The sequence below is a fragment of the Salmo salar genome, chromosome 09 (assembly GCF_965601325.2).
Source record: "Salmo salar chromosome 09, fSalSal1, whole genome shotgun sequence".
Lineage (NCBI taxonomy): Eukaryota > Metazoa > Chordata > Actinopteri > Salmoniformes > Salmonidae > Salmo > Salmo salar.
In genome coordinates, this window is record NC_138299.1 from 22579000 (window position 1) to 22593754 (window position 14755).

General features: G+C 43.9%; 1 protein-coding gene across 1 annotated transcript in view; it reads right to left on the reverse strand.

Moving 5' to 3' along the window:
* LOC106611048 (intraflagellar transport protein 43 homolog A-like) overlaps positions 1-14755 on the reverse strand; it is a 43137-nt gene that overhangs the window by 7750 nt on the left and 20632 nt on the right. Inside the window, exons 3-5 of the mRNA XM_014210879.3 lie at positions 9202-9266; positions 5079-5117; positions 4194-4240 (exon numbers count right to left, since the gene is read on the reverse strand). Coding sequence (XP_014066354.1) covers positions 4194-4240; positions 5079-5117; positions 9202-9266 — 151 coding nt within the window. The remainder of the gene's footprint in view (positions 1-4193; positions 4241-5078; positions 5118-9201; positions 9267-14755) is intronic.

Sequence of the window (14755 nt, forward strand, 5' to 3'; positions counted from 1 at the left end):
ATGGTGTAAAGGAATGTTTTCCCTTGTATGGTAGGTTTTGTGGGTTTCGACATGCCTATATATGTGTCATAACCAGCCATAAAATAACTACAGTGGTAACTTGTGTGGGTTTTGACACTCTTGTGTAAGTGTCATAAATCCAGCCATAAAATAAAGCAATATATGCCAAAACAGGTCTAAATATGTGTCTAGACAGTGTTATGTCCATATTATAGGTGGACAAATTGTCAGCCGTTATGACATATTATGACATGGTTATGATCGTGTCATAACGTGTTATGACGCTGGGTGTCAAGAAAAGTGTTACCGAAACTCTATTGTTAAGTGCAAAAAAATTTACAACATTTTAAAATGAGCTTCAAATTCAACCTATTACTGGACGCCAAGAGAGTATTAATAGGAGCTGCAAACAAGCTGCCGTTTTTCTTTCTGAAGGAAAGGGCAACGCCATCAGAAAGAGATGTCTGTTCCCAGCACTGCTGGCACACATTTCCTGATACATTTCCTCCGTTCCCCATTGCAGCCTGGACATCTATCAAGGTTGCTTTGTCTGGCGGCGACTGGGCAAAGCCTATCCTTATTACACGGTCATGGCGAGTTTCCTCGCTGAAGCATGTAAATATCAAAAGGGGATAATTTGCTGTGAATGTAGACATACTCCCAGCAGGCACGCCGCAGTCAGCGACTTTGGGGACACCTCCACACATCACCAGGCAGAGCTGCTATAATCTAAGCAGGGAGGCTATGGGATGATTACCTAGGCACGGACTACATTTGAAAAGCTTATGGGACAATATTCAGCAGATCACTGACTGAGAGACAGAGACAGAAACAGATTGAGAACAGATTAGTGTGTTTGTAATGGCAGTTCTTTGCAATGAGACTGGCAGGGGACTGAAAGCCAGCCAAGGGGGAGAGGGGGAAAGGGCTTGCCCTCTCTCTCTCTATGCTTCTAGCCAGTGGACATAAGGGATAGGGTAGGGGACATAATCAAGATCGGAGGGGCTATCTCACTAACCCTCAGCACTGCAATTTCCACTGCCCCAGCCGCCGGCACTGTATTAAGAGGTGGTCCTCCACTGAGGAATTATCTTTCCAGCTGCATTTGCTGGGTAAGAACGGTACCACTGGGGTCTCCACACAACTGACCCTTTCAGCTAGGGTGTGTGTAAGCATGTGTGTGTGTGTGTGTGTGAATGTGATTATGACTGTGTGTGTGTGTGTTATCTTGTGAGCAACTTAAAAGCATTGTCAAAAACGTTTATTACCATTTGTTATAATCGTAAAAACAAAACAACAATGAAAAATGAAAAAGGCTTTGTAAAAACAAAGTGGCCATAAAACTAAAAGGTGTCAAATGTTCACATTATTTTGTAAATCTAATTCCAGTAATGAAGTTCATAACATCTAAACCTACAACATCTAGAAGATGAAACGTGCAAATACACTTTATTAGGATTCTAAGCACATACAGTGCATTCGGAAAGTATTCAGACCCCTTGACTTTACCCACATTCTGTTACGTTACAGCCTTAATCTAAAATGGATTTAAATACACATTTTTCCTCATCATCTACACATAACCCCACATAATGTCAAAGCAAAAACACGTTTTTAGAAATGTTTGCAAATGTATTACAAATAAAAACAAAAATACCTTATTTACAGAAGTATTCAGAACCTTTGCTATGAGACTGGAAATTGAGCTCAAGTGCATCCTGTTTCCATTGATCATCCTTGAGATGTTTCTACAACTTGATTGGAGTCCAACTGTGGTAAATTCAATTGATTAGACATGATTTTGAAAAGGCACACACCAGTCTATATAAGGTCCCACAGTTGACAGTGCATGTCAGAGCAAAAACCAAGCCATGAGGTCGAAAGAATTGTCCGTAGAGCTCCGAGACAGGATTGTTTCGAGGTACAGATCTGGGGAAGGGTACCAAAACATTTCTGCAGCATTGAAGGTCCCCAACAACACAGTGACCTCCATCATTCTTAAATGGAAGAAGTTTGGAACCACTAAGACTCTTCCTAGAGCTGGCCGCCCGACCAAACTGAGCAATCGGGGGAGAAGGGCCTTGGTCAGGGAGGTGACCAAGAACACGACGGTCACTCTGACAGAGCTCCAGAGTTCGTCTGTGGAGATGGGAGAACCTTCCAGAAGGACAACCATCTCTGCAGCACTCCACCAATCAGGCCTTTATGGCAGAGTGGCCAGACAGAAGCTACTCCTCAGTAAAAGGCATGACAGCCCCCTTTGAGTTTGCCAAAAGGCACTTAAAGACTCTCAGACCATGAAAAACAAGATTCTCTGGTCTGATGAAACCAAGATTGAACTCTTTGGCCTGAATGCCAAGCATCACATCTGGAGGAAACCTGGCACCATCCCTAAGGTGAAGCATGGTGGTGGCAGCATCATACTGTGGGGATGTTTTTCAGCAGCAGGGACTTGGAGACTAGTCAGGCTCGAGGGAAAGATGAACAGAGCAAAGTACAGAGAGATCCTTGATGAAGCCCTGCTCCAGAGCCCTGAAGACCTCAGACTGGTGCAAAGGTTCACCTTCCAACAGGACAACGACCCTAAACACACAGCCAAGACAATGCAGGAATGGCTTCGGAACAAGTCTCTGAATGTCCTTGAGTGGCCCAGCCAGAGCCCAGACTTGAACCCTATTGAACATCTCTGGAGAGACCTGAAAATAGCTGTGCAGCTATGCTCCCCATCTAACCTGACAGAGCTTGAGAGGATTTGCAGAGAAGAATGGGAGAAACTCCCCAAATACAGGTGTGCCTAGGTTGTAGCGTCATACCCAAGAAGACGAGGCTGTAATTCCTGCCAAAGTTGCTTCAACAAAGTACTGAGTAAAGGGCCTGAATAGTTATGTAAATGTGATGTTTTTTTAATACATCTGCAAAAATTTCTACAAACCTGCTTTTGCTTTGTCATTATGGGGTATTGTGTGTAGATTGATGAGGAAAAAAATATATAATCAATTTTAGAATAAAAGGCTGTAATGTAACAAAATGTGGAAGAAGTCAAGGGGTCTGAATACTATCCGAATGCACTGTAAATCCACAGAAGAGGGCTATAATGGTGGGTAGGTGTTTCATTAAGTATGAGAGTAGTAACTACAGCCGCAGACACAGTGCTTCTGTTCCTCATCAATATGTCAGTTTAATACCTCAAAGAAAACCTCCTTATACAACGCCATCCAGCCCGGCCATTGGCATGTATATAATATAACTTCTTAAATAATCAGGGGCTCACCACTCCTATCTTTGCTAAGGCAATTTCACCCTTATTTCCCCTGGTGCTTTGCCCCAAAAACTGGAACAATTATCCCAAGCCGTGCTTTGTTGAAATGTCTACTCTGACATTGTTTGTGATGCGGAGAACCAGGCCCTGAGGTGACCGAGTTAGAGGCTAGCGTTGAGCGTTCCCGCTGGTTCAACGCTCTGAAGCACCTGCCCCAACATGTAGATGTGTGTGTGTGAGAGAGAGAAGACGTGTGTGTGTGTGTGTGTGTGTGAGAGAGAGGAGAAGACGTGTGTGTGTGTGTGTGTGTGAGAGAGAGGAGAAGACGTGTGTGTGTGTGTGTGTGTGTGTGTGTGTGTGTGTGTGTGTGTAAGAGAGAGAGGAGAAGACGTGTGTGTGTGTGTGTGAGTGTGTGTGTGTGTGTGTGTGTGTGTGTGTTTGTGTGTGTGTGAGAGAGAGAGAAGATGTGTGTGTGTGTGTGTGTGTGTGTGTGTGTGTGTGTGTGTGTGTAACGCTCAAAGAGAAGAGACACTTAAATCCTGCTTCAGCCACTGAATAGGATAATTAATTTAGTGAATACTGTATTTGAGGTCTGTTATGGACTGTGTGTGATGTGATGGAATGAGGGGATAACCAGTGATCAGCTACAGTTCTCTAAACTTATCATATTAACATATTCACCTGTCACTTTCATCTACACGATTGTGTTCTCTGGTAAGTTTTGGGTGTCTCACAGTAGGTGGTCAGAAGCAGAGTTGCTACAGAGGATTCCTCACTCGCACTGAGAACAAATATGTTGGGAGTGTTAAAGAAAGCGATGAGCCGAGAGGCAGCTTATCTGCTCTATTTTGGATGAATGTGCTGTGGAGGGACTGGAGGACTCAGCTCTGCCCGCCAGAAGAGACACGGGACTGGGATACAAGGGTGCTCTCACCTCCTTCATCATCCGAGCCCTGGGGGGTTTGTGGTCGAAGGCGTCGGCTGCAGAAACAGGAAGTGGGAGAGTATGAATTATTGAAGGCTTTCAGTGGTGAGGTCATCACAGGGAGCCAGACTTAGACTGGGCTGTTGTGCTTTGATGATGAGCCGGTTTCTGTGGGCTGAGTGAGGCTCTAGATCAGCCTGATAGGAGGCTTGTTCTGCCTGTCTGTCTGCTGCAGACTGACTGGGACTGTTTCTACAATACAGCAGCAGACACCGCCTAAAGGCTCCACAGACACAGCAGCATCAGTGGGACTGCCTGGCTGATTGTCTCTGTGAGCAGCCCAGGGCTTCACTGAACTCAACAGTATCCCTCTAAGAATGAATCAAAAACACAACGGAGGCAGCAAATAAATGGAACTGAGATGGGCTGGTGGTGAAAAGAACATAGATCAAAGGACTATTTTGTAGCACTGCCTGTGTTTCTTTCAAAGCCTGTGTCTCAACACTGCTATTCAAGCGTGGGCCTCCAGCCGTGATGAGTAAAACACACCATGTCCTCTAGTCTCCTTCCATCTCACTACTGTCTATTCAAGGCCTAATATGCAAGTTGGCAACATGGAAGAACTAAAATAACAGGCTAACTTGGCTCCCAACAACAATAAAAGTGATGACAACTCAGTCACGCTGGCTTTTAATCATGTTAAGTGATTGTTCTTGGAAGGCGAGGATTAGTTGCAACCAAGTACAGCAATTTCCAAATCAGAGCATCGGGCACAAACATTTAAATTGGTCCAATTTCGATTCCTGTATTTTTTTTATACCAAATAGTTATTTAATTTAATCAACAACTGAGGGAAATATTTCAGAATGAAAAGACGAGACTAAGTGAACTTACTCTTCCACGTCCTCCACCACGGCAGGCCTTCTTCCAGACCTAAGGAACAAACAGTGAACATAATTGATAGATTATACAACAAAGGAACACAGACAAAATACTTTTGTGCCACATAAATAAAATGACTAAAATCTATTCAATTTTAACAGACAAATCAATGACCAATTAGCTTATTGAACAGTTGTTCTATTTATATTTGAAAGCTTCATCTTAAAAGCACTAATGGTTCTGATGTAGGCTAGTTGCTCTGTCAGATGTGAGCCTCCTAAGGCCTAGGTGAGGGATGGGCAACTGGCAGCCCCCCTTTTGTAGGCCCGTGGATCAATTTCCCCCAAATGAAAATAAAAACAGAGTCAGAGTCTTAGCCTAGGTAGATTCAGGCTCCAAAGGCACAACTTTCCTCCTTAACTCATTTTAATGGCAACACGTCGGGAAAAAAACGAGGAAAATATGTGTACCGTCTTAATAAAACCATTTTCAGATTTTAAGACAATTATGCCTTCGCAGCCTGAATGGAGGATGCTTTATATGTATTAGCCGGTCCACGGGGGACATAAGTGCATTACCAGGAATGCAAATCAAATTTCACTTAGGGCTCCTAAAAGGCTAGAGCTCTGACTGCATGTATAAGTATGGATGTGGGTACGCAACCCCGCGAGCCACTGCATCCCCTCATGATGAATTCAGATTTTTTTGTCCCAAACCCCCGTCAAAGTTCCCCATCCCTGTCCTAGGTTGTATTTTCTGTTGTTCCTCTTCTCTGTTGTTCCTCCCCTGCTGGACCACGGGGCTATTTTCAGACACCTCTCCATTTACACAGCCCAGCTTGACTGCATGCCACGCCCTACACACACTGACAGAATCCCTGTCTTTTCACACATTCTCACCTCAACACACTATTCCTGGCATAACACTGTTTCACACCAGGGTTAGGGGAGATAATATTAGACAAAACAGGGCTACTGTCAAATAAAGGTATCCTCACCACAAGCAGCATTAGAAAGGCAAATCAAGTCTTGAAATCTTAACATTTTAGACCAAGACAGTCTGTGAATTAATGGCTATGAAGACAACTTTTTACAAAGTTACTCTTACATACGAGTGTTGCTGAATAATGTTTTGGAGGAGATACACAGTACCGGCAGGTTCTACTGGTAGAGGAGTGCCCCCTACTGGTTTTGAAGAAAACAGATACTGTAATTTTCTCAGGACTGAAAACAGCTTTTTAAAGGCAAGTGAATGTTGCCCTACAAATATATTTCTTATTATTCCTTACTAGTGTGTATCAATAACCTAAATTTAAAAAATGAAATTACATTATACATGTTTATAAATTGTACTTCATGAATAATCCATTCACTAATCTCTGGAGGCTCCCCTCTCTACAATAGATCAGCATATTCTCTGGGGTTGAAGCCACCACAGGGCCATAGGAGTGTTAAGGGCTCCTCCGTCGAGGAGCAGGAGACCAGTGGTGTAGATGGCAGACACTGGCCAGGGTCCAGACAGAGCTCAGGGGAGACAGAGACAAAGCGGACATGCCCCCGAGCCAACCCCCTGGCCTTAGGGCCTCGTCTGGAGGGGAGCGGAAACAGACTCAGCAGAGCCTCACACATGGTCCTCATCCACTCTCTAGTCCACACCACAACCAGCTACGCCAGGGACACTTCACTGCTGTGGGACCTGATCTCTGCTGTATTATGTATTTGTTTATTTAGCCTTCATTTATAAAGGCTATACATTTATTTATACTTTTAGCCTTTATTTATACAGTCTTTATTGATCTTTTTGTTGAGACAAATAAAATAAAATACTTCAGTCCGACCCACCTTAACCCATCCTGCCTATCCTTTTATCCTATATTTGTATGCTATTCAAAGCGACAACAATAGCAACAGAAGCATTGTGATCAGCTCTGGAGTCTGATGGTCAGAGAGAGATCAGAGAGGGAGCCCACCTTGCTGCCCTTGGACTGTGTCCTGGGCTGGTGACGCTTAAGACACATTACAGGCCCCTTGATTAAGACTCATGTAGGCTGAAGCGATAGACATGGTAAAACTGTCTGGAAAAAGTTGTTAGGGATAAAATATATTGTGACAACCCAGCTTCAAAAGGTTCATCAATAAACTGACAGATCATTTAGTGTCAATTAGGAGTGATAGATCGACAAATCCTGGGATTTCTGGGCTGGGATTAGTGGGAGGAGGTGATTGAGCACAAGGGTTGACATTGAAGGGAAAAGTCCTTGCCAGTTCCAGGGGGGCCCATTACTTACTTTGTTTCAGAGAGGATCAATGCACGTGAGAAACCCTTAACACCTCCGGTATTCCAATCTCTCTGAACGCAGGAATCAAGACGAGTTACGCTAATGCAAGGACGAGACACTCTGACCTTCCCAGAGTGAGAAAGATATATTTAGTTTGCTGTTGTCTTTACTGGCTCTGCAAATAAATAATAACTACGCAAATAAACCCAATTGAACCAGCTTGTTCACTTCAATGTATAGATTGATGCATCTCCCCGGCTCTCCTCCCCACAGAGACTGGAGTAGAGTGGTGGATGGAGCCATCTGGAACAGTGCAGAGCCAGTTCCACAGTCTGACTACAGTCACACTGACAGCACATACGGAGATGTACATTAACGAGCGAGGTCTTTTAGTTGGCCCCCCCTTTTCAAATCATAAAAAAATGGACAGTTAAGAGGAATATGTTACTTAATGTAGAGACAAATAATTATGCATATTTTTGGTCATAAAGTTAATTTACGAAAAATCTCTATTTAACAAGCTAGCTGACTAGCTAACATTAGCCAACTAGCTATACATTTAGCTTGCTATATGGGCGTTTGACATTTGCATGAATTGTAATTTGTAGTTGTTGAATGTTTTAGGGACTTCTGAGCTGTGAAAACCAGCGGATGTACACAATCTACCTAGAAAGCATTTACTGCAAATTGAATGTACAATATTGTCAGGTTGCCTTGCTGTCAATCACTTGTCAATGTTCTTTACTGTAGTAAGTAACGTAACGTTAGTGTTAGAGATTGAAGATATTTGCCATAGCAGGTACATAGCAGTAGCTAACTCTTTTCTTGCTTGTTGTGTAGTGGAGGATAAAAAGACCTGTATGATATGGATGTGTAGCTATCTGTGTATGGACCCTAAAACATTTGGTATAAATATTAGCTCAGAACAGTGGTCTTAATTGTTCTAGAATGCTTCCACTAGTAATGACTAAGTGAAGGAAATGCAACTGTTACATGTCAAACTGTTATGGAATGGAAGTCCTGCTTCAGTACTACTCCACATTGAACCACAGCCAGAAGATGGGTACATTACGGGCACATTGATTGCTCTGCTGCTCTCAGATGTTGCTCACATGGTAAGTAGTAAGTACGCATTTGTTGCATCAGAAATATAAGGAAAGCTGTTACTGCCGCCAGTACGGGCATTGTGAAAAACACAAGGCTCGTCGCCAATGAATTGCGTGGTATCCGTTGGCAGTTTCTGATGTGCGCGAGTGATGTACTTTTGTCCCATTCCCTAGGCCTAATTTAGCTCTCCCTACCACTAGCTGCTCCGTTTGAGTGCCACTCTCCCACTGAGGAACACTTGAAAATGAGGGGGAGGGCTAAGGGGAGGGATTGGGATGCAGCCTAAATGTGTTGTTTTAGGGATGAATTATTTTGTTCAACACATTCCATGTGTCTGTGGTAGGAAATATTCATACATGTGCCTTTAAAAGCGAGCATGCATTGGTTAGACAGCCATCGTAAGAGGTGATGAAGTGGCCTAACCCTGTGATGAAGTGGATAACTGACTAACAGTGCCCTCCTGTGGCTGACACATGAACCATGTCAATTGCCACCTCGCGCTCAGCTGAAGAGGATGTGTGGGGTTCACTACTCAGATAGGCTCCCTGGAATGTTGTTGATTCAGAGCGCAAAGTATAAAAAATATGCATTGATACATAACCTATTCTCTGTTTCAGCATGAGAGATCATTGGTAACAAAAGAACCTTGCTCCCAATCTCAAACGCATGCCAGAGACACATTCTGGAGACTGTGAAGTGGAGTTACCTAGTCTACAGGCTGGAGGTGAGTAGAGCGAAGGAGATACTCACTTGGCTGATCCAGAAGTCTCCTCAGCCCAGCCGCCCTGCCTGCGGGCTGGTTTAGGAGGGGGTACCTGAGGTTAGAGAGATCCTTAATGACAGGCATAACAGACAACTTCTTTAAACTATTACCGTAATTTCCGGACTATTAAGCGCACCTGAACATAAGCCGCACCCACTGAATTAAAAAATATATATTATTTTGAACATAAATAAGCCGCACATGTCTATAAGCCGCAGGTGCCTACCGGTACATTGAAACAAATTAACTTTACACAGGCTTTAACGAAACACGGCTTGTAACAAAAAATAAATAGGCTTTATCGAAACACGGCTTGTAACAAAAAATAAAAAATGAGCAGTAAACAGTAGTCTACCAAGAAAGTCATTGGTCACTATCTTCCTCCTCCGGTGCACTGAAACCACTGAACCACTGAAACCACTCGGAGTTGAATAGCCTCAGAATTGCTTCATCCGATATTGGATCGTTTTCATTGTCGCTCTCGTCACTTTCATCCGGAGGCAAATCCCCCGCTGAGCCCTCTTCAAAACGCAGCAGTCCAGCCTTTCGAAACCCGTTGATGATAGTGGATTTTTTTACAATGCTCCACGCTGTCAGGACCCACTGGCAGACTTGACCATAAGTTGCTCTTCGCATGCGGCCCGTTTTAGTGAAGGATTCCTCCCCACTTGTCATCCAAGCCTCCCACTGAACACGGAGCGCCACCTTAAATGCACGATTTACACTGATGTCGAGTGGCTGCAAATACTTTGTTGCGCCCCCAGGAATCAGGGTGACAAAATGACTACCGTAATCAGAATGATGGGAAGTTTGAGCGAGCTCGATTTAATCTAAACAGTAAACAAAAAAGTTGTTTGACCTTAACCCGTTCGGCAATTTCATTGGTCTAATGAAAGCTTCATGCCGGCAAAAAACTGAGCACGTCACAGAATGTGTTTAAAAAAAAAAAAAAAAAAGTGAAAGCGGGAATAATCCATATTTTAGCCGGTCATTGTTTAAACTGCGAGTTTCAAAGCGTGGGAAAAAAGTTGCGGCTTATAGTTCGGAAATTACGGTAGGCTAAATTCTACACGTCGGCTGAAAACATACAGAAGGAGGAAAAGGGGAATTTGAGTCCAAAACAACAAAAGGGTGTTGTGGCATGTAATGGTCTCTAACTCCATGTGAAAATGATGCTTTCTGTCAAGCTTAATCAGAAAAATAAAGTAAAAGCTTCCTGTGATGCAAAACTTAAAAAATGTCTGCCTAGTTTTTCGTACTGCACATCGGTTGGGTATTTCCCCCCCTAAATTCAAGTATTTACTCAGAGCATTGTAATAACTTAAGCAAAATGGAAAAGGGGAAAATAGGAAAAGGTCGCGGAGCTACAACAGCCCGTAACAAGACAGCAGAAGATATAATCATCGATGAACCCGAGATTGCTAATGCTAGCGCAAATAAGATAGCAGCAGCAAAAGAAACCTCATTTCGTGAGATGATAAAGGAGGCTTACGAGAGGAACTTCGAGAATATGTAAGAAAGGAACTAAATTAGTTCAAGAAAGACAACCAGAAACTTGAAGAAAACTAATTAGAACTTCACAGCATATCTACAAGAATGGGGGACGCAGAACAGCGCATTGGGGAAACGGACACATGGAACTCCGCAGTCAAGGAAATACTTGAACAGTCACTGAAAAACCAACACGCACTACAGGCAAAAGTGACAGAACTCAAAGGTTTCTCACGTCGAAACAACATTAGACTTTATAACGTAGTAGAGGGCGCAGAAAAAGACTATGCCCAAATTCGTGGAGGGTCTATTCAAAGACATACTTGAAGACGACACTGACCTGGGAATTGAGAGAGCACACCGAGCTCTGGCCCCAAACCCCCCCAGCGGCGCCCCACCAAGATCAATAGTAGTACGGTTCCTAAAATTCTCAGTGAAAGAGAAAGTCTTACATGCAACCTGGAAAAAGCCTGTTAGCTTCCAAGGCCAACGAGTGTTCTTTGATCATGACTACGCGGAAGAGATACTGAAAAGTTGGAAAGAATACACCCCCATTAAGAAAGCACTTAAAGAGAAGGGTATATGCTTCCAAACACCATTCCCGGCAAAAATGCGGGTATTTCTGGAAAATGGCCCGGTTACATACGAGCATGCAGACGAGGCGGCTGAGGATCTGAAGTTGAGGGGCATCCCAGTGGAGTATACTGCTAGGAGAAAGGCGACATCACCGGCGGAAAGACTCGAGCAGGCTCTCCCATGGATCGTTATCGACAAGCAGAGCCATGGAGAAAGAGGGAAACCACCTCGGCGAGAGGACGTTCACATCCGAGAGAGACTCGGGCATTTCCAACGGGAAGATGGAACTGAATCGGATTTAACAGAATGAATAGTTACCGCGAGCTGTTAAGACGTTGGGTTGTTACGGTTGGCATCGCAATAGGTAAAATATCTCCCCTATTTTCCCCCAATGCTGAACAAGGGTGAGTAGCCAAAAGTATGTGTTCTTTATAAACACACTAAGTAGCGTCACGTTAACATATATATTAACTAAGTATTAATGACACATTGACAACGGGGTGACAGAAGGACACATCAAGAGGATGATTCATGATATGCATGCATGACCGATATATACTGCTCAAAAAAATAAAGGGGACACTTAAACAACACATCCTAGATCTGAATGAAAGAAATAATCTTATTAAATACTTTTTTCTTTACATAGTTGAATGTGCTGACACCAAAATCACACAAAAATAATCAATGGAAATCCAATTTATCAACCCATGGTGGTCTGGCTTTGGAGTCACACTCAAAATTAAAGTGGAAAACCACACTACAGGCTGATCCAACTTTGATGTAATGTCCTTAAAACAAGTCAAAATGAGGCTCAGTAGTGTGTGTGGCCTCCACGTGCCTGTATGACCTCCCTACAACGCCTGGGCATGCTGCTGATGAGGTGGCGGATGGTCTCCTGAGGGATCTCCTCCCAGACCTGGACTAACGCATCCGCCAACTCCTGGACAGTCTGTGGTGCAACGTGGCGTTGGTGGATGGAGCGAGACATGATGTCCCAGATGTGCTCAATTGGATTCAGGTCTGGGGAACGGGCGGGCCAGTCCATAGCATCAATGCCTTCCTCTTGCAGGAACTGCTGACACACTCCAGCCACATGAGGTCTAGCATTGTCTTGCATTAGAAGGAACCCAGGGCCAACCGCACCAGCATATGGTCTCACAAGGGGTCTGAGGATCTCATCTCGGTACCTAATGTCAGTCAGGCTACCTCTGGCGAGCACATGGAGGGCTGTGCGGCCCCCCAAAGAAATGCCACCCCACACCATGACTGACCCACCGCCAAACCGGTCATGCTGGAGGATGTTGCAGGCAGCAGAACGTTCTCCACGGCATCTCCAGACTCTGTCACGTCTGTCACGTGCTCAGTGTGAACCTGCTTTCATCTGTGAAGAGCACAGGGCGCCAGTGGCGAATTTGCCAATCTTGGTGTTCTCTGGCAAATGCCAAACGTCCTGCACGGTGTAGGGCTGTAAGCACAACCCCCACCTGTGGACGTCGGGCCCTCATACCACCCTCATGGAGTCTGTTTCTGACCGTTTGAGCAGACACATGCACATTTGTGGCCTGCTGGAGGTCATTTTGCAGGGCTCTGGCAGTGCTTCTCCTGTTCCTCCTTGCACAAAGGCGGAGGTAGCGGTCCTGCTGCTGGGTTGTTGCCCTCCTACGGCCTCCTCCACGTCTCCTGATGTACTGGCCTGTCTCCTGGTAGCGCCTCCATGCTCTGGACACTACGCTGACAGACACAGCAAACCTTCTTACCACATCTCGCATTGATGTGCCATCCTGGATGAGCTGCACTACCTGAGCCCCTTGTGTGGGTTGTAGACTCCGTCTCATGCTACCACTAGAGTGAAAGCACCGCCAGCATTCAAAAGTGACCAAAACATCAGCCAGGAAGCATAGGAACTGAGAAGTGGTCTGTGGTCCCCACCTGCAGAACCACTCCTTTATTGGGGGCGTCTTGCTAATTGCCTATAATTTCCACCTGTTGCCTATTCCATTTGCACAACAGCATGTGAAATTTATTGTCAATCAGTGTTGCTTCCTAAGTGGACAGTTTGATTTCACAGAAGTGTGATTGACTTGGAGTTACATTGTGTTGTTTAAGTGTTCCCTTTATTTTTTTGAGCAGTGTAGTTTTCACTTGTAATTAACCGATGTGTATAAGCTACGAAATAGGCGCCCTTATTATTTTTGTTTCCAACAGGTCTTGTTTGTGACAACGTCACACATTTTCATATCTGAGCGAGGGGCCCCTCCTGCGGACAGGCTCATCCCCTCAAACCCCAGAGGCAAGAGACAGTCCTCTGACATGGGAGTCCAAATACCAAAGTATTTTCCCACTTTGGTTTACTTTATTATCGTTCTTGATTTCTCGTTCATTTTTAGGCTCAAGATAAGCAGGCAGATATGGTGCAGTTTTTTTTTTATATCGATGCATCATCGGGAATTTAAGGTCATAAGTCTCAATGTAAACGGACTGGGGAGTGACATCAAGAGAAGTAAGGTAATAGCAAAGATGAAACGGGAGAGAGTTGACATACTATTCTGGCAGGAAACTCACTTATCCACACCTGAACACGAGATGCAGCTAAGGCGGTTATTAGAGAAAAGATCATAGCCACATCATCTCTCAAGAAAAAGATTAAAGCACAGAAACTGCTGAAATTACAGGAAACACTAAGAAACTTAGAACGATCTCATAGTCAATACAAAGATCCTCTTATATTATGAGAGATTCAAAAGGAAAAACAGGAAATTGACCAGATTTATAGAGAAGAAGTAGAGAAAAAGCTCAGGTTCCTGAAACAACGATATTATGAAGCAGGCTCAAACGCAACCAAATTACTAGCATGGAGACTCAGGAAACAACAAGCACAGAATACCATTTTCAAAGTTAAAAGACCCCAAAACAAAGAAGATCACATGCAAATTAGATGAAATACAGAATGCATTTGAATCATATTACACAAATCTGTACAAGAAACCAGAGAAGGCAGATGCACAGACAATAGAGCATTTTTTGAACTCACTTGATCTCCCCTCAACTGGGACAGAGCAAAATGATAGACTAACTTTAGAAATATCCACCGAAGAAATGAATAAAGCAATATCTCAACTAAAAGTAAACAAGTCTCCAGGCACTGATGGCTTCCCTTCAGAACGGTTCAAGACCTTCAGAGAACAACTAACACCTCTACTTAAGGCCTGTTTTAATTGGACTCTGCGGGAGGAGGGTCTCCCACCGTCATGGAGAGAGGCCATCATATCTGTAATCCCAAAAGAGGGTAAAGATAAGAAGGAATGCAGTTCATATAGACTTATCGCAATTCTTAACACGGATTATAAACTATATGCATCAATAATAGCCAAAAGAATGGAGAACATAATCCCAGAATTGATTGATGGAGATCAAACTGGTTTCATACAAAATAGGCAGACAGGACAATATAAGGAGAACACTACATGTTAT